Below are 26794 nucleotides of genomic sequence, written 5' to 3'. Positions count from 1 at the left end.
GCCGTTGGGAAACGGATCTTGACAGGACCATTCCTCTGACGGATTGGTACGAAGCGAGTGGTTTTGTCAAACAGGTCTCTAGGGGGGCTGCTCACTGGGAAACGGCCTTGAAAATTATGTTGCGATGGTACCGGACCCCAAGACAATTGGCCCATATAGACCCCTCGTGTTCGAACCTCTGCTGGAGGAGATGCGGGCAAGTAGGTTCTTTCCTGCATTTGTGGTGGAAGTGCCCTCCGATTTTGGCCTTTTGCACGGCTGTATTTCAGTTCATGTCCACTTTAGTTTATCTTGACATACGTCCCACCCCTAGTTTTGCCTTATGTTTTTTGGATTCTGGTAGCTTCCCTTTGGAGTCGCAGATTGTTCTAGGGCAAATTGTGCTAGCGGCTCGGGCTATGATCGCTCGTCAGTGGAAGTCCGCTCTTTGTTTGACTGTAGCTGAGTTGATCCATCATGTTGATTTAGCGTGTACTCTGGAATGTATTTTGGCCAACAAGAATCATACTTACTCCAAATTTCGCACCCAGTGGTCCCTTTGGATTTTGTATATGGAAGCTAGTAAGGCCTCTTCTTCCCTGCGATCTCAGGCGATCTCAGGCTGATCCCATAGGAACCCCTTAAACTTGTTGGATTTGTTCCCTACCCCGGGATTCCAGGTGGCTTCATTTTCTATATTTGTTGTTATTCATGTATTTTTTTTTTTTTTTTTGGTGTTGTACCTAGGTATACTGTTCTTGAATGTGTTTGGTTTTCTTGTTTCTTTTTGTTATTGTCCTGTTTTATTGTCCTTTTCTTCTGTCTCCCTCCCCCTTGGTGTCTCCCTCTTCTTCCCTTTCCCGAGCTTCTGTCTTCCTTTCTTATCCATGTTTTACCGCGGTCCCTGTTATCTAAGCTCCGTGTGTATAACCGATTTTCTGGTCTTACTCTATTTGAATATTTGTGTGGTGTCTTCACACCCAGTTTGCGTTTTGTTGCATTGACCTTGTATGCAATACCTTAATGTTCGGAACTTTGCGGATTGTTCTTTTGTTTGTTATTGTTTTATATATTGAACATTTGTCTTTCTCCAATAAAAATCAAATTTAAAATAAATATATGTTGTGGGGGAGGTATCTCAGTAGCAGCAGTAGTGCAGAACCAAACAGTCAAAGATAGGGACACAAAATCTGGTGCAAAGAGGTTTATTTAGCAGCGGTAGCAGGGGGTATCAGCGGTAGCGGGTGCCACAGGGCCAGGGACATTAGGGCATTAGGGGGGATGGCGATAGCCCCTACTGCTGTGTTTTTTCTTTTAAATAGGCCATTACCTGGAGTTACTCCAGCCAGTAATGGGCCCTATTGACATACCGATCCTGGTTCCTGCCCATGGCCGCCTGCACTTCTCCTTTTGCGGAGGCCACTGTTATCAGGAGTGGGGGAATTCGTAAGTAAGGCTGCGGGCCCCACAAACACTATTATTACACTTGGGGGTCTTTTCAGGCCTAGGGGAGGGAAGAGAACATAAAAAAAACTGTGTAACAGTGTTAAAACGTTTTGCTTTCATCAGGACTGGCCATCTAGCTTATGTATGTGGGGTCTCCCAACTCCTGTGATGGGAGATAAAGTGTTTGGCCAACAGCTATCTAAGGTGTATGGAAAGCAAAGATGAGTTCACATGGTGGATTTTGCCTTGGGACCACCATGTGGAAATTTCCTACTTCCATTCACTTCAATGGGAGATTCAGGCGGTATCCTAAAATACAGCCAAAGTTTACCTTCTTCCCTGAATATAACTGGTCTCTTCACTTACTTTCCACTTATCTTTCTGAAAGCCCTGGCGATGTTTTGCATCTTCATGTTCCTTCATGCCATACCACTACTACTATTTATGGTAGTCTCTACACCGGTAACCACTTTTGAACCCCCAAAACCCCTAGTTAGCTCAACATAGAGGGCTAACCAGACCCTAGTAGCCATGTGTTAGGAATCTATGTCCGTATTCTTGTTTCTCCAGTTGCAGCCATTCCTTTAAAGGGATTCTACCACTAAATAGCTATTTTTTCTGCTTTAGACGTCGGAATAGCCTTTAGCCTTGGTCTCCGCAGCGCCGTTCCTTAGAAATCCTGGTTTTTACCGGTATGCAAATGAGTTCTCTTGCAGCAATAGGGGCGGGCCCCAGCGCTCAAACGGCATTGGGGGCATCCCCACTGCTGCCCGAGAAGTCTCTCCAGCGACGCCTCCATCTTCAGCTGCATCCTCGCCTTCTCTGTCGTCTTCCTTCTGCATCAGCTCCAACGCCTGCGCAGTCAGCTCTGCCAGCGAGACACTAGTAGAGCCGACTGCGCATGCTGGGGTATTTCAACTTGGCTTTCACACTATCATTTGCCTGAGATTGTTTCTGCAGCTGGGCTCCTATTTCTCCCTAAACCTCACCCTGATGTTGCTGCTCTCCTGGTACATACATTTGGCTTGTTCTGGATTTCCCCTCCGTTTCTTATTTGGCTACTTCCGTAACCTCCTTGATTTGACTACGACTTGAACTCTGACATATCTTTGGTTACATTCGGCTAATCTTCATGCTCCTGGTTTCACATCAGCTCATTTACAATCCACTTGGCCCACCATAGGGTTACTGGATTACAAATTGTACAGCACTGCGGAATATGTTGGCGCTATATAAATAAAATTTATTATTATTGTTATATTACTCTTTTTCTCTGCACTTATTTTCTTGTACCAAATTTTGACTTTTCAACTTGGGTCTGGACACAACTTGTCTGACAGCCGCTAGTCTGTACTGAAGGTAACCAACATCTGGTTTTGTTTGCAGCCAGATGCGACAGCCCACAATGAATAGAATGCGAGAGACTGTGCGGTACTGTAAGGGTTATTGTTGACAAGACAGAAGAGCCAACTAAGCACCGTTGTAGTATGAATAATCCATGGTCTTATCTTCAGCCGCACGTTTGCTCTACATTCATTCAAGCTTGAAAATCTTCCAAGTCTGACATTGGCAATTTGTAGATGGAGTCATGGAGAGGATATGAAACATAGTATGTTGTGTGGCTTAATTTGGTTATCTTAATAGAAAAGTTTACTAGCGCCTTCCCCTCACTATAGCGATACTCTGTGCAATGTAAAATTAATAATGCAGTCTTAGATCTTTACACAGTGGGCCACCTGCTTGTTGATGCTTTCCAATTGGATCCAAATTTATATTTATGAACCTGCACAAAATATTAAAAGATTTCCTTAAGGTGGTTTTCTGGGTTTTTAAAATTCAGAACGTATTAAGATCGTTCATCACTTGAAGATCTACAAGGCAGGACACTCCAGTCAGTGAATCAGTCGCGATGCCCCCTGAGTTTCCTCCTCAAAGATCGTAAAGCCCCTTTAGGCCGGGGTCTCATGTGGTGTAAACCCTGTGATTTACTGTCCCTGCATCATGGATGGGATTCCAGGCAATCCCATCCACACATTATGGAAAATATGTACTGTGGACACGCTGTTACGGTTTTGGAAATCACTGCATGTCTGTTATACAAACGGAAAAATTATGGTAAATCTATTGAGCTGCGGTTGCCCTGCCCTCTCCTGCCGAGCCCCTTTCAATTTTTGTACAAGTGGTGAGTTTGGCATGAAATAGTGGCAAGTTTTTTGCACTTTTTCCTAAAAAAAAATGACTTTTTGTGAATCGGGCCTTAATAATTCACCCCAATTGAATGTTGTGGAAGTGCTCTATGACCTGTGTAACGGTATAGGTAGTACCTGTCATTATAAGACTACCGTATGTTCACATCTGTGTCAGAGTCGCCATTGCTGGATGAAAAAGTCCTGCATGCACAACTCTTTCCTCTGGCTCTTTCAGTTAAAAATCAATGGACACTTGACGGATCCTATTATTGTCAATGGGTATTGGTGGGTTCTATATATGTCCACTATTTTAGCAGTCCGTTTTTCCCTAGCTCTGGTCCTCCGTCGGACACCCTGCCATACATGTGAATGTACGCTCAGTGGCGCAACTACCGCCATAGCAGCAGATGCAGCTGCCACAGGGCCCGGGACATTAGGGGCCCGGTGACAGCCGCTATTGCTGCTATCATTATACTCGGGGGTCTTTTCGGACCCCCGAGTATAATGATTGGTGAACCGGGAGAGGTAAGAAACATAAAAAACACTGTTACTTACCTCTCCACGATCCGGGCAGGCTTCGGCCTAGTCATCTGACGTCTCATGACCCCGGCCTGCGTCCTGGGTCATGTGACGTCTGACGTAATTGAAGATCGACTACTTTGGAGGCCGACAGCGTAGGAGACGGGAGATAGGTGAGTAACAGAGTGTTTTTATGTTTTTCTCCCCCTGGGTCTCCGATTATTATACTCTGGGGTCTGAAAAGACCCCAGAGTATAATAATTGTTTATGGGTGACCACAGTGGGACATAATACTGTGTGCAGGGGCCACTATGGGGGATAATACTGTGTGCAGGGGCCACTATGGGGCATAATAGAGCGGGGTTGGTCGAGGTCTTCGGCGCCGGTGTCGGTCGTGGGGGGGGGGCATGACAAAAGTTCACCACGGGGCCCTGCCATTCCTAGTTACGCCACTGTGTACGCTAATACTGTCTGGGATACTACTGAGATGACTGCAGCGGTGATCTCTACAGAACAGGAAGTGTCAGTCATTTATGAGGTTCAGTGGTCAGAGTGAAAACTACAAGATTTCAATATTGTTTTTAATATAGATACTCAAAAATTTGCCAAAAATCCTTGAAAATATGATTATTACCCGATGTAAACAGATGTTATTTCCTATAAGTGCAGAAAACATGTTTGTTATGTGCTTAGAAATGTCTAGTTCTTCTAGTAAACTTCTTAAGTCAATAGTTTAAGGATTCAGTTCCCATGTACAATGTATTTGCTGACTCGTGAGTATAGCTGCAGGCCATTACTCATCCCCACTTGTCTGTCACGTAGCATTTGGGTTTGCATATTTCTAGCAATAATTGTCTGAAAATAAAAGTTTTGAGATTATGGGTTGTGAGTCACTATACAGTCACATTCCTTCCTGAAATGTCACAACGTTCTGTATATCCTACCATGTCATTGTTTTTTTTAGATATCTACATAAATACTATTTGTACTTCTATGGAAGGGACATTAAGATGCCTTCCTGCACTGTATTAGCGGACCGCAGCAAAAAAGCACTGCGTGAAAAATTTTGGCAGAGTTTTTTTCTGCAGCGCTTTTTGCAGAAGGTGAAACTTCTGCAGCCTTTCTTCTTTCATTATACCTATAAGGAAACCACGGGCATTTCCATAGGTAAAATTGACATGCTACGATTTCCAAAAACTGCAACGTTTTTGGAAATTGCAACATGTCCGCTACACGTATTATTCTGCAATTTGTGGATAGGATTGGTGTTTCTGCCACATGGGGTCCTGTAGTGGTGAATACTACTATGATATATCTGACAACATTTGTCAATTTAGGCTAAGGCTCCACGTAATGGGCTGCAGCAAAAAAAACGCTGTGGTAAAAACAGCGGCAGCAACGCATTAGTATTTTTTCCCTAGCACTTTTCACAGTGCGTCGGTAATCCATTTGGGGAGTCCGCATGGAACCCCTCCGAACGGACTACCAAACGCATTTGCAAGCGGTGTCCAGTGAAAGCACACGGACCCCATAGACTATAATGGGTCCGCGTGCTTGCTGCACACTGCCTGCACAAATCATTTGGACAGGAAAGTAGATTGTAAACTACTTTCCTGTCCGCATGTTCCATGCGGAGATCTCGCGGGGTCCGTGTGCTTTCACTCCACACCGCTTGCAAATGTGTTCGGTACCAAACGCAGATGTGAATCAAGGGTGAGTCCACAGAGCTTCCCTTTGCTTCCATTATACCTATAGGAAAACCGCTGCTGGCGTTTCCGTAGGTATAATTGACATGCACAGATTTCCAAAACCGCAACGATTTTGTAAATCACAGAGTGGCGAGTGTTTTTTCCACAGTATAAGGATGGGATTCTACGCAGGGACCATAAAACACTGCGCTTTTTTTCTGCTGTGTACGTCACATGTGGCCCCGGCCTTAGGCCATATTTATTCCATATATTTTATAGATTTTGAATCAATTTTCTTCTTTTTTTTTGTCCACTCATTCTTTCAATCAATTTTTCTAACAATAAAAGCTTCATTTATTTACATCCAATTTTAATTCATTCTTTAAACCCTCTGCCTATTCTATCCTCAAGAATGAGAAAAATGGGGCAAATATATGCAAGCAAAGCTAAAATTGTGTCCTTTAGATATACATTTGGCAGGTTTGCATCTGAATTTCTATTTTTTGCTTACTAAATATATCTCAGGTGACAGACTCTTTCAGATCCATAGAAATGTATACATTAACCTTCATGTTTGCTTTATAATGGAAATCAATGACACGGCTTCAAAGATTCGGGGCTGTGTTTGCACAGTATACAATCGTGTCTGTCTATAGAAAACCAGAGAACAAAAATATGTGTACTTTTCCCTGGAAAATAATTGGACAAACAAAAAAAACGGAATACCACTTGTATACGATTTTGGCTGATATTTTTGATGGGTCTAATAAAATTGCTGCCCTTATTTATTCTATAAAAAGATTTGAAATAGATGTGAACATAGTCCAAAAATACTCGTAAAACTACAACCTTTTACGCAAATGGATCATCAAAAAATGACATTATTACATCGGGTTTTTATAATAAACACATTTTTAATCTTCTATCAGACTTATATGAGATCTATTTATTAGAAAAACGTGTATTGTCAGTAAGCTAGCCGTGTTCTCCACAGCTGGCTCATTGATCCGTTCCATTCACACGGAGGAAAATGGCGCTTTATTTGGCGCTGAATTTTCAGCACTGAAAACAAAGCCTCCCATTGATTTCAATGGGTTCTGCTAGCTTTTTGGACCCTTAGGGTAAGGCCCCGTTCCCACGGAGTAACGCGCCGCTCATTTAGACACGTAAACCCGTGTCAGAGCGAGGCGCTTCAAAACAGATCCCATTGATTTCAATGGGCGCTGGCTTACGCGCGCTACACATTGAGATAAATGGGAGGCTTTATAACCCATTGATTTCAATGGGTAGCACGTGTAAGCCGGCACCCATTGAAGTCAATGGGATCTGTTTTGAGGCGCCTCGCTCTGACACGTGTTTACGTGTCTAAATGAGCGGCGCGTTACTCCGTGGGAACGAAGCCTAAGTTCACACAGAGTTTTTTAGTCAGGGTTTTGATGCCATATCCGCCTCAAAACCCTGACCACAAAGACGGCTCCCATTGAAGTCACAGTCTCTTCCGTTTCTTCTGGCTCCCGGAAAAAAGGAGCAAGATGCTCATTCTTCAGGCTGAGTCACGTCACGATTCAGTCTGAAGACACTCCCTCCTCCCGACTAGGCCCATTCATTAGGCCTAATCCGGAGCAGAGTGCACAGCGGGATGCCGGTGCAGTGCACTGGCTTTCAGTCACAGCTACCCGGTTTTTGGATCGGAACCTGAGCCTCTGCCTCAGATTCCGATCCAAAAAACCCAGTGTGAAGTTACCCTTATATTGTAATGGCCCCATATATACACATGTGTATTATCACAGGTTTGCTTATACAGCAACACTCAAGACAGTGGCCCAGGTTCACCAAAGAAAGTGAATGGGTTTGTAGAGGCATGGGCGGCACACCGACATCATCTACGTGCCAACCACGCCATTCAACCAAAGACCCAGAACATGTACATAGTCGTGTACATGTAGCATTAGACATTCGGCTTTAGGTTTCCATAGCTTATTTGTCAGCTTCACTGTGTAGACTGGGACAGGAGTAGCAGAGTCAGTTTATCCCAATACATGTCTAATATACTGTATATAGCCAGTTTTAGTCTGCTTGCTGGACTTTTCTCTCCACATTCAAGCAGATTCAGGTATCCCTGAACGGAGGGCAGACACAGGTGTGAATCCAGCCCTAAAAGCATACCTACAGTCCTATGAAAAAGTTTGGGCACCCCTATTAATCTTAATCATTTTTAGTTCTAAATATTTTGGTGTTTGCAGCAGCCATTTCAGTTTGATATATCTAATAACTGATGGACACAGTAATATTTCAGGATTGAAATGAGGTTTATTGTACTAACAGAAAATGTGCAATATGCATTAAACCAAAATTTGACCGGTGCAAAAGTATGGGCACCTCAACAGAAAAGTGACATTAATATTTAGTAGATCCTCCTTTTGCAAAGATAACAGCCTCTAGTCGCTTCCTGTAGCTTTTAATCAGTTCCTGGATCCTGGATAAAGGTATTTTGGACAAACAATTCAAGTTCAGTTAAGTTAGATGGTCGCCGAGCATGGACAGCCCGCTTCAAATCATCCCACAGATGTTCAATGATATTCAGGTCTGGGGACTGGGATGGCCATTCCAGAACATTGTAATTGTTCCTCTGCATGAATGCCTGAGGATTTGGAGCGGTGTTTTGGATCATTGTCTTGCTGAAATATCCATCCCCGGCGTAACTTCAACTTCGTCACTGATTCTTGAACATTATTCTCAAGAATCTGCAGATACTGAGTGGAATCCATGCGACCCTCAACTTTAACAAGATTCCCGGTGCCGGCATTGGCCACACAGCCCCAAAGCATGATGGAACCTCCACCAAATTTTACAGTGGGTAGCATGTGTTTTTCTTGGAATGCTGTTTCTTTTTGGACGCCATGCATAACGCCTTTTTTTATAACCAAACAACTCAATCTTTGTTTCCAAAATGAAGTTGGCTTCTCCAAATGTGCTTTTGCATACCTCAGGCAACTCTATTTGTGGCGTACGTGCAGAAACGGCTTCTTTCTCATCACTCTCACATACAGCTTCTCCTTGTGCAAAGTGCGCTGTATTGCTGACTGATGCACAGTGACACCATCTGCAGCAAGATGATGCTGCAGCTCTTTGGAGGTGGTCTGTGGATTGTCCTTGACTGTTCTCACCATTCTTCTTCTCTGCCTTTCTGATATTTTTCTTGGCCTGCCACTTCTGGGCTTAACAAGAACTGTCCCTGTGGTCTTCCATTTCCTTACTATGTTCCTCACAGTGGAAACTGACAGGTTAAATCTCTGAGACAACGTTTTGTATCCTTCCCCTGAACAACTATGTTGAACAATCTTTGTTTTCAGATCATTTGAGAGCGGGCTGTCCATGTTCGGCGACCATCTAACTTAACTGAACTTGAATTGTTTTGTAGAAAGAAATGGTCCAAAATACCTTCATCCAGGATCCAGGAACTGATTAAAAGCTACAGGAAGCAACTAGAGGCTGTTATCTTTGCAAAAGGAGGATCTACTAAATATTAATGTCACTTTTCTGTTGAGGTGCCCATACTTTTGCACCGGTCAAATTTTGGTTTAATGCATATTGCACATTTTCTGTTAGTACAATAAACCTCATTTCAGTCCTGAAATATTACTGTGTCCATCAGTTATTAGATATATCAAACTGAAATGGCTGTTGCAAACACCAAAATATTTAGAACTAAAAAGATTAAGATTAATAGGAGTGCCCAAACTTTTTCATAGGACTGTATGTATGTCAAAATGACCGTCATGAATGGAGAACTATTTTGTTTCATTGGAATATATGTGAATAACTAGAAAAAAAATAAATCATTCTTATGATAAATTTTTTGGACTCATCATGATCTTCTTTTCTATCCACAGGTGAACTTTGTAGCGTGCCAACTATTTGCCTTGCTTGCTGCTATCTGGTTTCGTACCTACCTTCATTCAAGCAAAACTAGCTCTTTAATCAGACATGTAGTTGCAACCCTTCTGGGCCTGTACCTTGCACTTTTTTGCTTTGGATGGTAAGTGGACACTATTTCTATTATTATGTGTATTTTGATATATGGCTATGCAAACCAAGCTGGGCTCAGAGTAATATTGGTGTTATTAAAAGGGTTATTGTGATCTCAGCAAATCATTGCCAAGGTTGGAATACTTAGCAGTCCTAACCACCAAGTGCCGCTACTCTATTCTGCTTCCGAAACTCCAGTAGAAGTGAATGTGAACTAGGGAAACAGCATAAGGGTATGTTCACTTGACGAAATTTGCATACCGCGTCAGAACACTTCCACGTGACTAGCGACGGGATGGGAATAACCCATTAATGGTAATTTGGGTTCACTCATGGTAAATTATGGAACATTACTATGGTAAACCATAATCTACTGATGGTTTGTTGACTGCCGAGACCCCAACTGAGCCCTAAAACAAAGGGGCTGCAGTACTATAATAACAGCACCCCTATTTCCTCCTGACAATGTATTACATTTAGGTTCTGTTCTTATTTGTGGTGGAGTCTTCGTTCTGAGCCTCTGGTCCAGAGTCCCACAGAAATCTTGGACAGGAAAGTCCTGCAAGTCCAACTTTTTCATCCGGCAATGTCTGGAAAAAAAAAAATGAACATTTGACAGACCCCATTGTAGTCAACTGGGTTTGTTGGGATCCATTGCTGTCCATCACTAGACAGAGAGTTTTTCACAAGAACAGACAAAACTACGTAGATGTGACTGTAACATTTGCCTCGCATGACAGTGAAAATCGGTCATATCATTGATGTTTTTTTAATGGCCATCACGTGGCTGCATTAAATACTCTGTATGTGAATGTGGGCTAGTCACATGACCAAATTATTTTACGGTCCATAAATAGGTCATGTCCGCTTTGTTCGTTTTCACAGATCTCTCGAAACTCTAGAATGTGGGAGGAATCTGCGAAAATTGGGTACAAAACACCCATGAAAAATGCAAATTTTAGTTGTTGACAATGCAAAAGGGGCCACAGTCCACACCTAGTTACCTGCCTTTAGATTTTATAGTGGTAAAAATACTGCATTTGGCCACATATCCAGCAAAGCGGATGATATTGTAAGGCTAAGGACCCAAGGGACACTACGCAGGACTAAAGCGCTGCGGGAAAAACTGCAGTGGGTACACATCGCGGTTCTTCCCGCAGCTCTTTGAACACAAAGTTCATGGAGTTTTGCTCCGCGGACTTTCTGTTACCATTATATCTTCGGGGAAGCCACCGGCGTTTCCGTAGATATAATCGACATGCTGCGATATCCAAAACTCTGCTGGTTTTGGAAATTGCAGCGTGTCTGCGCTGCAGTTTTTACCGCAAAGTGGTCATGGGATTCACATGAATCCCATCCACTTTGCCATTACTGTAAAACACCACGATTTCTCCTGCGGCGTTTCCGCCCCATGGGGCCTCGGCCTAAGAGGTCTACCTCAAATATTACTGAAAAAAAGTCTGCGGTAGAAAATGCACTTAAAGATAAAGACTCTCAGCATCTTTGCAGAATTGCTGCATTTTTGCTTAGATGTTTCCCCATAGACCTATAGACCAATAAAACCTCAGCAAGAAATGTTGGCATAGATTTGTCCTCGGCTTCCCTCTGGAAATGCTGTCAATTCTGCAGTGAAAATGGCGATAGAATGAAGTTCAGGTTCCAAGTTTACATCCGATCTCAAGTCATGGACTGAAAGTGAGTGGTACCTTAGAGTAGAAAATCTGCATTATTTTACAGAAGCAGCAAAGCAGAGGAAATTTTAAGAAATCCATGTTTTCCTTTCAGTCCTGTGGGAACATACCCTTAAAATGGGGAACCTGCAACTACGGGGAAGTGGTTAGTGAGTGTTTGCTACAATCAATTGGGTAGATTTATCACAAGTTTTTGTCAGTTTTAAGTCTTAGGGCTAGTTCACACAGTGCTCCGCGTGAACACATTCTGTCGCGGCTTTCCGCTCCGGATTAGACCCAAATGAATGGGCCTAGTCTGTGAGGTGGTGTCGCGAGGTGGACGCCGCGACTGAATCAGCTGCAGAATCCGCCTGAAGAAAGGGCAGCTCGCTTCTCTTTTCCGTGAGCGGGAACAAACTGCTCACGGAAAAAAGAGCGTTAGCGGTCTACATAGACCTCTATTGTTAGGGGGCGGATTTTGAGGTGGATTCGGCATCAAAATCCACCCCCTCTTGCCCCGGGCTACGGTCCATTCACAAAAAATGGTGAGGAATTTGTTGTGGAATTTCAGCGCTGAAAAAAAAGCCTCCCATTGACTTCAATGGGCTCCTTTTTCTGCTAGCCTTCTATATATTATATGCACATATGAAATTGCTATTACGGAATTGGTTACTATCTATACATATAAATTTCAGATTCTTTGTATACATGATTGATCAAGCTTGTAAAAATCTGTCTACCGTGACAAGGGCTAGTTCACACGGGTCAAGTTGGCAGCGGATTTTGATGCGGAATCAAAATCTACTGCCAAAAATGGCTCCCATTGACTTCAATGGGAGCCGCACGCTTCTTTTTTCCACTAGCTAGTAGCGGAAAAAAGAAGCGAGCTGCCCTATCTTGCCACGGATTCTGCAACTGAATCAGCCGCAGCGTCCACAGCGCAAGGCTCCAGCCCATTCATTTGGGACTAATCTATTGCAGAATGCCATGATGGGATGCCAAGTGCACTGCACCGGCACCCCGTCGTGGCAGCCACGACGGAATGTGTACATGTGGAGCCCCGTGTGAACTAGCCCTAAGACATACCTCTCCTGGACTCAGAACAGGTCTACAGTGTGAATACAGGGCAAGTAGGATCCAGAGCCATGTTCGGTTTCAATTAAAATAGCCTTGAACAAATGGGAATCTGTATTAGAATCTGAGACTGTGCTGTATTCCAATTTATTGTCCTGGATCCTACGTGCCCTGTCTTCACACCTTAGACCTGTTCTGGGTCCAGGAGAGATACACTTACCGGCCACTTTATTAGGTACACCTGTCCAACTGCTCGTTAACACTTAATTTCTAATCAGCCAATCACATGGCGGCAACTCAGTGCATTTAGGCATGTAGACATGGTCAAGACAATCTCCTGCAGTTCAAACCGAGCATCAGTATGGGGAAGAAAGGTGATTTGAGTGCCTTTGAACGTGGCATGGTTGTTGGTGCCAGAAGGGCTGGTCTGAGTATTTCAGAAACTGCTGATCTACTGGGATTTTCACGCACAACCATCTCTAGGGTTTACAGAGAATGGTCTGAAAAAGAAAAAACATCCAGTGAGCGGCAGTTCTGTGGGCGGAAATGCGTTGTTGATGCCAGAGGTCAGAGGAGAATGGCCAGACTGGTTCGAGCTGATAGAAAGGCAACAGTGACTCAAATAGCCACCCGTTACAACCAAGGTAGCCAGAAGAGCATCTCTGAACGCACAGTACGTCGAACTTTGAGGCAGATGGGCTACAGCAGCAGAAGACCACACCGGGTGCCACTCCTTTCAGCTAAGAACAGGAAACTGAGGCTACAATTTGCACAAGCTCATCGAAATTGGACAGTTGAAGATTGGAAAAACGTTGCCTGGTCTGATGAGTCTCGATTTCTGCTGCGACATTCGGATGGTAGGGTCAGAATTTGGCGTCAACAACATGAAAGCATGGATCCATCCTGCCTTGTATCAACGGTTCAGGCTGGTGGTGGTGGTGTCATGGTGTGGGGAATATTTTCTTGGCACTCTTTGGGCCCCTTGGTACCAATTGAGCATCGTTGCAACGCCAAAGCCTACCTGAGTATTGTTGCTGACCATGTCCATCCCTTTATGACCACAATGTACCCAACATCTGATGGCTACTTTCAGCAGGATAATGCGCCATGTCATAAAGCTGGAATCATCTCAGACTGGTTTCTTGAACATGACAATGAGTTCACTGTACTCCAATGGCCTCCACAGTCACCAGATCTCAATCCAATAGAGCATCTTTGGGATGTGGTGGAACGGGAGATTCGCATCATGGATGTGCAGCCGACAAATCTGCGGCAACTGTGTGATGCCATCATGTCAATATGGACCAAAATCTCTGAGGAATGCTTCCAGCACCTTGTTGAATCTATGCCACGAAGAATTGAGGCAGTTCTGAAGGCAAAAGGGGGTCCAACCCGTTACTAGCATGGTGTACCTAATAAAGTGGCCGGTGAGTGTATGTCTTAGTGTAGGGTCTGATCTGAATGGGCTTATAAACGTGATCTATCTATCTATCTATCTATCTATCTATCTATCTATCTATCTATCTATCTATCTATCTATCTATCTATCTATCTATCCATACACACCGATGGTGCCTGTAGTGATTCGCCTGTTGGGTCTTTTGTTCTTCCTTCCACCATCTATCACCAGAATATAAAGGCAGCAAAGACTACAGTAAATTGCTTTAAGCAATTTTGTGAAGGGGAAATGGATTCTGTTATAATAAAAGCCTGGCCAGTCATAACAGTGGAGTTTTTCTATAGAAGACGCTGGAACAATCGGTGCCTTCTATGTAATTGAGCTGTGTCCTTATGACAGCGTTATGTGTTTATGTGGTTAAATTATTTAAAGTGGCGGCGCCATGTATACTAGACCTCATATCTCTGGATCCCTATAATATAACCATGAGGCGTCTATTGTTCTGTCTTCATTATCTGGATATGTTTTCCTGTGACAGAATCGCTATCTAGTGCTTGTAAACAGCAAATTGATAAATGCACTAGAAGATGGCAGTAGATGGCAAGCGGTTTACCAAGATAAGGCATTTACTTTTTGCAACTTTCTTTCCCCTGGGGACGGGCTACTCTATGTGCTGCAGCGGGGAAACAAAAAGTTTCTGCCACTGGTAGAAGTTTTAGGGCTTTCCAGCTTCTTTATAGGGTTCACTAGTGAAAAGTTGAGTACCTTTATAATGGGATTATATTACTGTACCAATCTATAAGGCCTTATTACATGGGGCTATGCTCGGCACAATGAGTGGTCCTAGTGCTTATTCTTGATAACTGGTCCATGCAGGGGTGAACCTGCCCCTTTCGCCGCCCGAGGCGAAAGACAGAAGGCCGCCCCCCCCCCGGAGGAGGGGGCAAGGCTAAGCGAAAGGGGGCGGGACTTAGCGGCGTTCACAGGCAGAGATTAGGCACGGAGAGGACCTGCTCTCTGCCTGAGCGTGAGGGGAGGCCGCTGGAGCAGCGCTGCTCCAGTGGCCTCCCCAATCCACCGCTCGGTACTAAGACAGTCCAGGACAGCTTGTCCTGGACTGGCTTAGGTAAGCAAAGATGCCGCCCTCCCCGAGGCCCTAGCATAGCGCCGCCTGAAGCGGTCGCTTCAGGTCGCCTCATGGGAGGTGCGGCACTGGGTCCATGCAAAGGTGCTAGTGAAGAGCCAAAAAAATTAACAAATGCTCTTTTGTTGAGTAACCACATATGTGACACAAGAATGAATCATCTGTCAGCAGCACATCCCTTGTAAATGTATTGCTGATAGATTGCAATATATACTGAAATATTGCAGTAAGGGCTGATAAAGTTGGACACCAATAATATCACCAGTCGATCGGCTCATCTTGGCCTGGTGTTAGACTAAGTATACCCTTACTGGGGCCACACGGTGGCTCAGTGGTTAGTACTGCAGCACTGGGTCCTGGTGTTCAAATCCCACCAAGGGCAAGAAAACCATCTGCAAGGAGTTTGTATGTTCTCCCTGTGTTTGCATGGATTTCCATCCCATATTCCAAAAAGACATACTGATAGGGAAAAATGTACATTGTGAGCTCTGTGTTGGGCTCACAATCTACATTTATTAAAAAAAAAAAAAAAAGTATACCCTTACTGTCCAGATTATTCTCCGAACTGTATTCAGAATTGGGCACAATGGTGTACCTCAATGGAGGCACCTACTATGGGGCCCTGTGGATGGAAGGGGCACGCAGGTCCCTGAAAACACTTTAGTCTCTTTTGATCTTTGGCAGTCCACCTATCATAAATCCTTCCTGTTTGCTCTGTTTATTGAGATTTATGATACCATCTATTCCGCATTTGTCAGGAGATCATTAACACTTTAATGAAAAAGCAGCAGGGTGTCAGTATATAATGGAATAAGGACACCGGTAGAGAAGAAAGTAATGGAAAGGGTTACAGTATTCTGCCTGTCAGGCTGGAGTAGTGGACTCTATAGGCAGAGGGAAGACCCCCATGGTTGTAATTGTTACTTAGAGGTTTTCTTTGAATGCATTTACTTAAAAACATCAAAAGAAAATGCAGCCACTGTCCTCCATTGCCCTGCTCTTCTATGGAGAGTGAAGGCAAATCTGACTTTGGTTATAGGGCCCCATTATTTCTATATATGGCTCTGTTGGTGCTTTATATATAATATGTATGGCCTCGCTTGTTCTGATTGTTACATATGTATTTATGTCTCTATTTGTGCTGGTTGTTACATATATACAGTATGTACGGCCCTGTTTGTGCTGGTTGCTACACGTATGGCCTTGCTTGTTCTGATTGTTACATATCTACGTATGTCTCTATTTGTGCTGCTTGTTGCATATATATGTATGGTCCTGTTTGTGCTGGTACATATATTTATACAGCCCTGTTTGTTACATATATATGTACATCCCTGTTTGTGCTGGTACATATACAGGTATATATATACGGCCCAGTTTGTACTGGTTGTTACATATATATGCACGATTCCGTTTGTTCTGGTACATATAAATATGTACGGCCCTGTTTCTTCTGGTACATATACAGTATATTGTGGCCATACATATATATGTACCTTAACAAACAGGGCTGTACGTATATATGTACCAGAACATATACATATGGCCCTGTTTGTTATGGTACATATATATGTATGGTCCTGTTTTTTATTGGAAGCAGTTAACAAGCTACACCATTGACACTTTAGTTGGACTACTTTTTTTTTTTAATGTACATTGTGTGTCCCATATAGGGATCACAATGTACATTTTTTATTCTCTTTTCCTATCAGTATGTCTGTGTAGAATGGGAGTAAATCCACAAAAACATGGGCAGAACATACATACTCTTTGCAGATGTTGTTCCTGGCAGGATTCAAACCCAGGACTCCAGCGCTGCAAGGCTGCAGTGCTAACCGCTGAGCCACCTTGCTGCCCCTTAGTTGGATTACTTTGACGGAAACGTATCCATGAAAAGTCCCAGCTATAATGCCAATATACCTAGTGCAGAGACTGCAGCCATACTTGTATCTGGGGCCTGTAAGGGGAGACAAACAGTCCCTTGCTGTCGTATAAATACCCCAGCACTATAAGTGACATATGATAGTTTGGGGCCCAGGAATCTTATGTTTTGCCCTTGCCAGTCAATGTTTCCCCACAAATGGTGCTTTCCACAATATGAATTGTGCCAGCCAAAGTACCCGAAGTGAACAGCGCCTGCTGGAGTATCTCATCTACTCGTGCCAGCCAGAGAGAAAACCTTGTACTCGTGCCAGCCATAGGTCTGGTAGTTTTCTTTTTATTTGAAGACTCTTAGGCAATCCAAGAAAATTGGCACATGAATGCTACCATAAAGAGCATCAGTTAGATTTTACTATGCGGGATTTCCACATAGTCCCTAGTGTGAAAGCTACAATTCCAGGATGCAAGTCTGTGCCATATGTTACTGAATGTCATGGCTCTTACAATCATTGTTCAGGTTTTCTTGCAGCCATGTTCTATAACCTTGAGTTGCACAATGCTGTATAATGTATGTGAGCTCTCTATAAGTACATTCTATTCAATTAGTGATGTTTTATTCGTTGCAATGTACTCTTAGAAATGGCGTCTTCCTAGGCCATCCCACTCACCTTCATGGACTAACCTTCAGGATAATATACAGATCCACTTCCAGTCTGACAGGCCTGTCCACAGTTGTAGGGAAGAGTAGTAGAAGGTTATTTTTTATTCTGACAATTTCCAGACCTCATTTAAGTTGTGTTGGGTGTCAGACAACCTCTTTAAATCTCCAACTAGACCCCATCTATAAGGCCTGGTTCACATATGCATTCAGTATTCCGGAATACCGAACACATTAAAAAGCGGTGAGCAATTAAAGCACACGGACCCAATAGGCTATAATGGGGTCCGTATGTTTTCTGCACAGTGTCCGCACGAGTCATGCGGAGAGAAAAGTACTTCAAGAACTACTTTCTTCTCCGCATGACTTGTGTGGTCACTGTGCAGAAAACACATGGACCCCATTATAGTCTATGGGGTCCATGTGCTTTCATTGCTCACTGCTTTTTAATGCATTTTGTATTCCATTCGGGGGGTCCCCAAGCGGACTCCCTGAACGGAATACAGAACACAGATGTGAACCAGGCCAAAGGGTTTAGATAGAATATTCCACAATAACATGTTATCACTTGCTGTGCATAGGTGATATCTGTTTACCCCCCATCAAGCATGAAAATGTGCATACTGTGTCCTTTTTTATGGACCAATTGTCATACATGCACACATTGCAAGTTTATAGGATCAATAAAGATAACGGGACGGTACATGGCTATCTTCATCAGTCTCGAAGAGACTGAATGGTATGGCAGCACGTTCACAACCATTCATATGGGGGAAACATGACACATATTCTTATGTTTGATGGGGATTCTAATGCTGGGTAGGTAAGTTGCTATCATGGGACAACCCTTATAGGGCCTCATGGACTCTATGGAACTTTAATAGGGCACCTGGTCAATCATTCTTCCAGAAGTCATTTCTCTCCAAGAAAACATAAAGGGCAGATGGACATTCTGCAGGAAGGACAAGGAATGGACTACAGAGGATCGGAGTAAAGGTATGTCCCTGATAAAGTCCCCTTCTGACTGTTTGGGACATCTGGAAGAATGGTTGTCCGGAGATGAGTCCTGGGCCATGCCAATAGTAAAGCATCCTGAGACCATTCATGTGTGGGGTTGCTTTTCATCCAATGCAATGGGCTCACTCACAATTTCACCTAAGAACACTGCCATGAATAAAGAATGGGATCTAAAGATGCTTCAAGAGCAACTTCTCTCATTGATCCAGGAGTAATTTGGTGATGAGCAATGATTTAATAGAGCGTCATGTCACAAGGCAAGACTAAGTGACTCAGTGAAGAAAACAATGAAATGTTGAGTCTAAGTCAGGAAACTTCCCAAATCTCAATCCCATTGAGAACCTGTTGACAATCCTCAAAAAGTGGGTGGACAGACAAAAACAGAGAAATTTTGATAAACTCCATGTTAGGGAATTGCTAGGACAGCAATTCCCCAGTAGCTGTTGAAAACCCAGGGGCAGGACACAAGAGACAGGGAGCCCTAAGCTGAAGCCCCCAATTGTCCCTTCCTATTGCCAGGCCCTATCCTACGTAATAGGCGGCAACCACGAAGACAGTCCCTTCCTGTATATGTGATACACAAAACGCAGACAAGACAGACAACAAGAAAGGGAGGTCAGCTAGCCAAGGGTCAGTAAACAGTCGAGCTATGCAGTGCCAAATCGGAGTCCAAAGAATAGTCAGTAGGGAAAGCCAAAGGTCAAGGATTAGAAAGCAAGCAAGAATAGTGACAGCAAGGAGCAAGTACGCACAAGGCAATAGCAAACACAGTGTGAATGTGAGCCAGGCTTAAATAGGGAGGAAGAACCCGCCCTGAAGTTAATAGGTAGACAGGCTGTCAATCACACAAATTAACCACTTCATGAACAGAGGCAAACAAAGGGCAGAAGACGGGTGTGGTGGAAATTCAATCACAAAACACAGTGCAACCAAAAACTTTAAGCAAAGAACCCAACTGCACACGCCTCCTGCACCGCCGCATGCGAGCAGAGGGTGGCGCAGTGACCTGAACAGGCAGAGATGTTACTCTCCAAGCCTAGATTATACAATGGGTTGTCACCAGTCAGGATTTGGCCCAGAGGCCGATATCCAGCATGTCAGGGTGAATCGCAAAAGTCTTGAAAAATAAGGGCCAGTACTAGAAATATTGAGTCTTTGCATAAACTTGATGTATTTTTCTATAAAAATGTATGAAACGCTTATAATTGTATGTCAGTAACCATAGAAACATCTGTCTGATAGATCTGAGAACACTGAAGCAACAAATTAAAATGTGCATCAGTCTCAAAACTTTTAGCTATGATTGTAGTAGTAAGGAGCTGCCCAGATGGGATGTGCTGACATAACCTGGCACGTACATGACTTGCAATGGCAGAACTACCACTATAGGATCCATAGTGGCTGCTCTGGGGCCCGTGACCTTAGGGGGCCTGGTGAGACCCCTGTAGCATTTTTGTTTTTAATAGGCCCGTTTATTTTGAATTACTACAGTAGGTAATGGGCCCTATTTACTTACCGATCCTGGCTGCCGACGACTGCCTCCGTTTCCCCTTTGGCCCTCCAGGGGGCCCAGTGTGTCTCACATCATGTCGCTGAACAGTGTCATAACTTTCCCTGGAGGCTGAAGGGCAAAGCAGAGGCGGCTGTAGGCAGTAGCGGGGATGGTAAGTAAGGCTACGGCTTTTACATTATTCATTGGGTGAACTTTATGAAATTGTCTCACCTGGTGGTTTCGTTCGGATTGAACATGTCTGAAACAAATCTACTGTTACTACAGCCTGCGATCTTTTCAGACCCCAAGTATAATGATTGGAGGCCCAGGGGAAGATATTTAACATAAAAAACAGTGTTATTCACCTCTCCTTGTCTCTGGTGCCAGTCTTTGGGCCTCCTCAATGATGTCACAGACTACTGAGGCCTGTAATGGGGAGCATTTTGCCATGTAGGGGCCAGTAAAGGGGGCATATCACTGTGTGGGCGCAAGAAAAGGGGGCGCTATGCCATATGGGGGTGGGCCCAACTCAAAAATTACGCTTTTCTAGTTAAACCCCTTTTGAATTGTAATGTTCATGACGCTTAGTCTGGGAAGATCTTATATATGGAGACATATTTATATGTCGTAGCATTGACACTAACCTAATATCTTTCATCTCTTTAGGTATGCCTTACATTTTATTGTGCAAAGCGGTATCTCCTATTTCATCATGATCGTGATAGGCGTGGAACATATGCACAAGTAAGATATTCAGATCTTTACTTACTTTTTGCCTTTGAGTACCGATCACCTATGTAATATGATGGTTGTCCGGGGAAGTGCACACTCCTTCCGCTAGTACTTGGGTCGCTCGCTTGCTGTTACTACACGAGTACCCTATGTTTGTAGTACACGTTCACTATCCTCTATGGGTATATATTTTTTGTGTTCCCTTATATAAGCTACACTTCTAGTTTGACTTAATATGGTTGGAACTGTCCTTTAGTGTCCGTGGGTGTCCTACTTGCAGTATTTTTCTGTCCACTTGAAAAAATCAGACATCTTTGTAAACGGACACTTAAGGACACCCACGGACACTAAAGGACACTACATGGTGTCCCATTTAAAATAATACAAATTGCAAACAGATACAGCTAGTGTCCGATGCTAAAATCTTCCGCGGACACTAGATGTTGGACACCGACGCTAGTGTGAACCCAGCTATCTATTCAAGTCTTCCAACAGTAACAGGACCTGTACACATATGGTCATGTGACCTTGTATACTTTTTGCAGGTCCAGCATAGATTTGTGCTACGGACCAATGCTCAAAGCAGTTTTATCATGCTTTTTGTCACAATGTGTGATGAAATGTGTGCCAATAATGAAATCTACATGACTTTTTAAAGCTTCTATGGGCTAATACTAAGAGTGTTTGTCAAGGCCCCCTTTTAATTGCACCTGCCCTCACCTAGATCCCTGGATATGGTGCAAATTTTAAGCCCTGTACACTATATTCTATACAGTACACATTGCTTTCATTTACACTGCCGGTCCGAGAACAGCATATGAAGCAACGTAACTCCGGTGCGTTGGAATTTGCAAGATGGTGTATCCCAGTTGTTTGTATATGCTTATTCAAGCAAACCAGTAAGCCTCATAGGTAAAATAAACATGTAACCCTGACTTATGCATGAGCTCGATATCCTTGAGGTAAAGTGATCTGCTTACACTGTGTGCATTGTCAACAGTTCCAGTGCGAGGCTTCATCCAGCAGGATTATTCACTGCTCCTTGTCAGCTGCAACTACCCATGACTGGCAAATCTGCCAACTTGCATGCCCCATTTCCTTCACTTCATTAAGCAGTATGACAAGGCCCATTAGAGATCTGTACACTTCTTTATTTCACCTCATTACTTAACAGTCTACCTGCAGCCCAGTGAACTTTTAACCTGTTTGCTAAGCAGAAAAGTAAAGTCATTATTCCCCGTCCATGTACGATAAGATTTGTGCCAAACATTATCAGCGGACATATCATTTGGTGATGATCTGTGGGTTTAGTTTTGATTTTTTTTTATTATGAAAGAGATTGAATTTTCCATGAAAATAAAAAAAAAAACAAATTTCACACTAAACCTCCCTCCCTAAATAACCACCCTGCTTGATCTTGCTGTGGATTCCTCGGGTGACAACATCCGCAGCACAAGGCTTTCCATTGATAAGGTCCATTCGCCTGAACCTAAGTATGTAAAAGCCATGGCGGAAAGTCGTAAGGGCGGAAAGGAGAGTAGAATTGGAAGCAGAAGTCCATGTCAAATTCTTCTTCCATTTCCAGCCCCTTTTTGTTAGCAAATACAAATATGGACTATCAACCCAATATCACTGACCACTAGGTATGTATTGGAATGGGGTTAATAATATGATCCCTATCCAGTACTCCATACACCGAGCCAAAGATTCCAGAAAGAATAAAATCATGCAATAAATATCGCTATGGTACAGACACACAAACACTTGACAGAAAGTGTTTAATTTCCCTGCAGCGCCACCACAGGGGAAATAAAGTATCACCTAGTTCTTGTTAAAATCAATAGGTTCAGGCAGTTCAAGAGCCATTGAGCTAAGGACATATTTTGGACAGAGTATAAGTTCCCGTATTGGTTCAGAATTCTCTAAAAGGGAATATGACATTTGGGCTTCAATACCAAGTAACCTCCTTAAGGTTGCAGAGTTAAAAAAAAGGACTTAAATAAATGTTTGTTACTCCCTTTCCGATTTACAAATGATCTTGTGTGTAGTGTAATGTTAGACATTAACTTGCTGACACCTTTATGGTGAAGTTATGTGCTCCCCTTCAAAGCACTGACCTCCTCTCTGCTGGTCTGTTGCACACAGTGTTTCCTCTATGGACAGAAGGTCTATTGGAGTCACATCAAGATTCTAATAGACCTGAATTGTTCATACAGCAAACACTGTGTGCATCACAGGTGCAGAGAGGAGGCCATTGCTCCAGAGGAGAGCATATAAGTTCCTTCCTGATAAAGCTATCAGTAAGTTATTCAATAACAATGAACTACACATAAGCTCATTTTCAACCTGGGTGTGGCATTGGTTTTTTACTGCTTACAGTTAGAGATGAGCGAACACTAAAATGTTCGAGGTTCGAAATTCGATTCGAACAGCCGCTCAATGTTCGTGTGTTCGAACGGGTTTCGAACCCCATTATAGTCTATGGGGAACAGATACTCGTTAAGGGGGAAACCCAAATCCGTGTCTGGAGGGTCACCAAGTCCACTATGACACCCCAGGAAATGATGCCAACACCTCTGGAATGACACTGGGACAGCAGGGGAAGCATGTCTGGGGGCATCTAACACACCAAAGACCCTCTATTACCCCAACATCACAGCCTAACAACTACACACTTTACACACTCAATACCACCTCTCTGACAGTAGGAAAACACCTTGAAACATGTGTATTTGGCACTTGCAGTGAGGAGAGCTTGTCACCAGCAGTGAATTTGGCCCTTGTAGTAAGTTGAGGTTGGCACCAACATTTGTTTTGAAAATCAGGGTGGATTGAGCCTCTAACCAGCAGAGTTTGGGCAAATTCATGGTGGAGGGAGCCTCTAAAAACCCCAGTTTGGACCAATTCGTGGTGGAGGGAGCCTCTAAAAACCCCAGTTTGGACCAATTCATGATGGAGGGAGCCTCTAAACAGCCCAGTTTGGGCAAATTCATGGTGGAGGGAGCCTCTAAAAACTCCCAGTTTGGACCAATTCATGGTGGAGGGAGCCTCTAAAAACCCCAGTTTGGACCAATTCATGGTGGAGGGAGCCTCTAAACAGCCCAGTTTGGGCAAATTCATGGTGGAGGGAGCCTCTAAACAGCCCAGTTTGGGCAAATTCATTATGGAGGGAGCCTCTAAAAACCCCAGTTTGGACCAATTCATGGTGGAGGGAGCCTCTAAAAACCCCAGTTTGGACCAATTCATGGTGGAGGGAGCCTCTAAAAACCCCAGTTTGGACCAATTCATGATGGAGGGAGCCTCTAAACAGCCCAGTTTGGGCAAATTCATGGTGGAGGGAGCCTCTAAAAACCCCCAGTTTGGACCAATTCATGGTGGAGGGAGCCTCTAAAAACCCCAGTTTGGACCAATTCATGGTGGAGGGAGCCTCTAAACAGCCCAGTTTGGGCAAATTCATGGTGGAGGGAGCCTCTAAAAACCCCAGTTTGGACCAATTCATGGTGGAGGGAGCCTCTAAAAACCCCAGTTTGGACCAATTCATGGTGGAGGGAGCCTCTAAACAGCCCAGTTTGGACCAATTCATGGTGGAGGGAGCCTCTAAAAACCCCAGTTTGGACCAATTCATGGTGGAGGGAGCCTCTAAACAGCCCAGTTTGGGCAAATTCATGGTGGAGGGAGCCTCTAAAAACCCCAGTTTGGACCAATTCATGGTGGAGGGAGCCTCTAAAAACCCCAGTTTGGACCAATTCATGGTGGAGGGAGCCTCTAAACAGCCCAGTTTGGACCAATTCATGGTGGAGGGAGCCTCTAAAAACCCCAGTTTGGACCAATTCATGGTGGAGGGAGCCTCTAAACAGCCCAGTTTGGGCAAATTCATGGTGGAGGGAGCCTCTAAACAGCCCAGTTTGGGCAAATTCATGGTGGAGGGAGCCTCTAAACAGCCCAGTTTGGGCAAATTCATGGTGGAGGGAGCCTCTAAAAACCCCAGTTTGGACCAATTCATGGTGGAGGGTGCCTCTAAAAACCCCAGTTTGGACCAATTCATGGTGGAGGGAGCCTCTAAAAACCCCAGTTTGGACCAATTCATGGTGGAGGGAGCCTCTAAACAGCCCAGTTTGGGCAAATTCATGGTGGAGGGAGCCTCTAAACAGCCCAGTTTGGGCAAATTCATGGTGGAGGGAGCCTCTAACCAGCCCAGTTTGGACCAATTCATGGTGGAGGGAGCCTCTAAAAACCCCAGTTTGGACCAATTCATGGTGGAGGGAGCCTCTAAACAGCCCAGTTTGGGCAAATTCATGGTGGAGGGAGCCTCTAAACAGCCCAGTTTGGGCAAATTCATTATGGAGGGAGCCTCTAAAAACCCCAGTTTGGACCAATTCATGGTGGAGGGAGCCTCTAAAAACCCCAGTTTGGACCAATTCATGGTGGAGGGAGCCTCTAAAAACCCCAGTTTGGACCAATTCATGATGGAGGGAGCCTCTAAACAGCCCAGTTTGGGCAAATTCATGGTGGAGGGAGCCTCTAAAAACCCCCAGTTTGGACCAATTCATGGTGGAGGGAGCCTCTAAAAACCCCAGTTTGGACCAATTCATGGTGGAGGGAGCCTCTAAACAGCCCAGTTTGGGCAAATTCATGGTGGAGGGAGCCTCTAAAAACCCCAGTTTGGACCAATTCATGGTGGAGGGAGCCTCTAAAAACCCCAGTTTGGACCAATTCATGGTGGAGGGAGCCTCTAAACAGCCCAGTTTGGACCAATTCATGGTGGAGGGAGCCTCTAAAAACCCCAGTTTGGACCAATTCATGGTGGAGGGAGCCTCTAAACAGCCCAGTTTGGGCAAATTCATGGTGGAGGGAGCCTCTAAAAACCCCAGTTTGGACCAATTCATGGTGGAGGGAGCCTCTAAAAACCCCAGTTTGGGCCAATTCATGGTGGAGGGAGCCTCTAAACAGCCCAGTTTGGACCAATTCATGGTGGAGGGAGCCTCTAAAAACCCCAGTTTGGACCAATTCATGGTGGAGGGAGCCTCTAAACAGTCCAGTTTGGGCAAATTCATGGTGGAGGGAGCCTCTAAACAGCCCAGTTTGGGCAAATTCATGGTGGAGGGAGCCTCTAAAAACCCCAGTTTGGACCAATTCATGATGGAGGGAGCCTCTAAACAGCCCAGTTTGGGCAAATTCATGGTGGAGGGAGCCTCTAAAAACTCCCAGTTTGGACCAATTCATGGTGGAGGGAGCCTCTAAAAACCCCAGTTTGGACCAATTCATGGTGGAGGGAGCCTCTAAACAGCCCAGTTTGGGCAAATTCATGGTGGAGGGAGCCTCTAAACAGCCCAGTTTGGGCAAATTCATTATGGAGGGAGCCTCTAAAAACCCCAGTTTGGACCAATTCATGGTGGAGGGAGCCTCTAAAAACCCCAGTTTGGACCAATTCATGGTGGAGGGAGCCTCTAAAAACCCCAGTTTGGACCAATTCATGGTGGAGGGAGCCTCTAAACAGCCCAGTTTGGGCAAATTCATGGTGGAGGGAGCCTCTAAAAACCCCAGTTTGGACCAATTCATGATGGAGGGAGCCTCTAAACAGCCCAGTTTGGGCAAATTCATGGTGGAGGGAGCCTCTAAAAACCCCCAGTTTGGACCAATTCATGGTGGAGGGAGCCTCTAAAAACCCCAGTTTGGACCAATTCATGGTGGAGGGAGCCTCTAAACAGCCCAGTTTGGGCAAATTCATGGTGGAGGGAGCCTCTAAAAACCCCAGTTTGGACCAATTCATGGTGGAGGGAGCCTCTAAAAACCCCAGTTTGGACCAATTCATGGTGGAGGGAGCCTCTAAACAGCCCAGTTTGGACCAATTCATGGTGGAGGGAGCCTCTAAAAACC

The 26794-nt window shown here is 44.3% G+C and overlaps 1 protein-coding gene across 1 annotated transcript in view; it reads left to right on the top strand.

The window, feature by feature from the left end:
• Nucleotides 1–26794, top strand: part of MBOAT2 (membrane bound glycerophospholipid O-acyltransferase 2) — a 176296-nt gene that overhangs the window by 31872 nt on the left and 117630 nt on the right. The window contains exons 2-3 of the mRNA XM_075269113.1: nt 9715–9860; nt 20852–20929. Coding sequence (XP_075125214.1) covers nt 9715–9860; nt 20852–20929 — 224 coding nt within the window. The remainder of the gene's footprint in view (nt 1–9714; nt 9861–20851; nt 20930–26794) is intronic.

The sequence above is a fragment of the Leptodactylus fuscus genome, chromosome 3 (genome assembly GCF_031893055.1).
Source record: "Leptodactylus fuscus isolate aLepFus1 chromosome 3, aLepFus1.hap2, whole genome shotgun sequence".
Classification (NCBI taxonomy): Eukaryota; Metazoa; Chordata; class Amphibia; order Anura; family Leptodactylidae; genus Leptodactylus; species Leptodactylus fuscus.
Note: the sequence above shows the minus strand (reverse complement) of the source record. Positions and strands in the feature narration are given on the sequence as shown.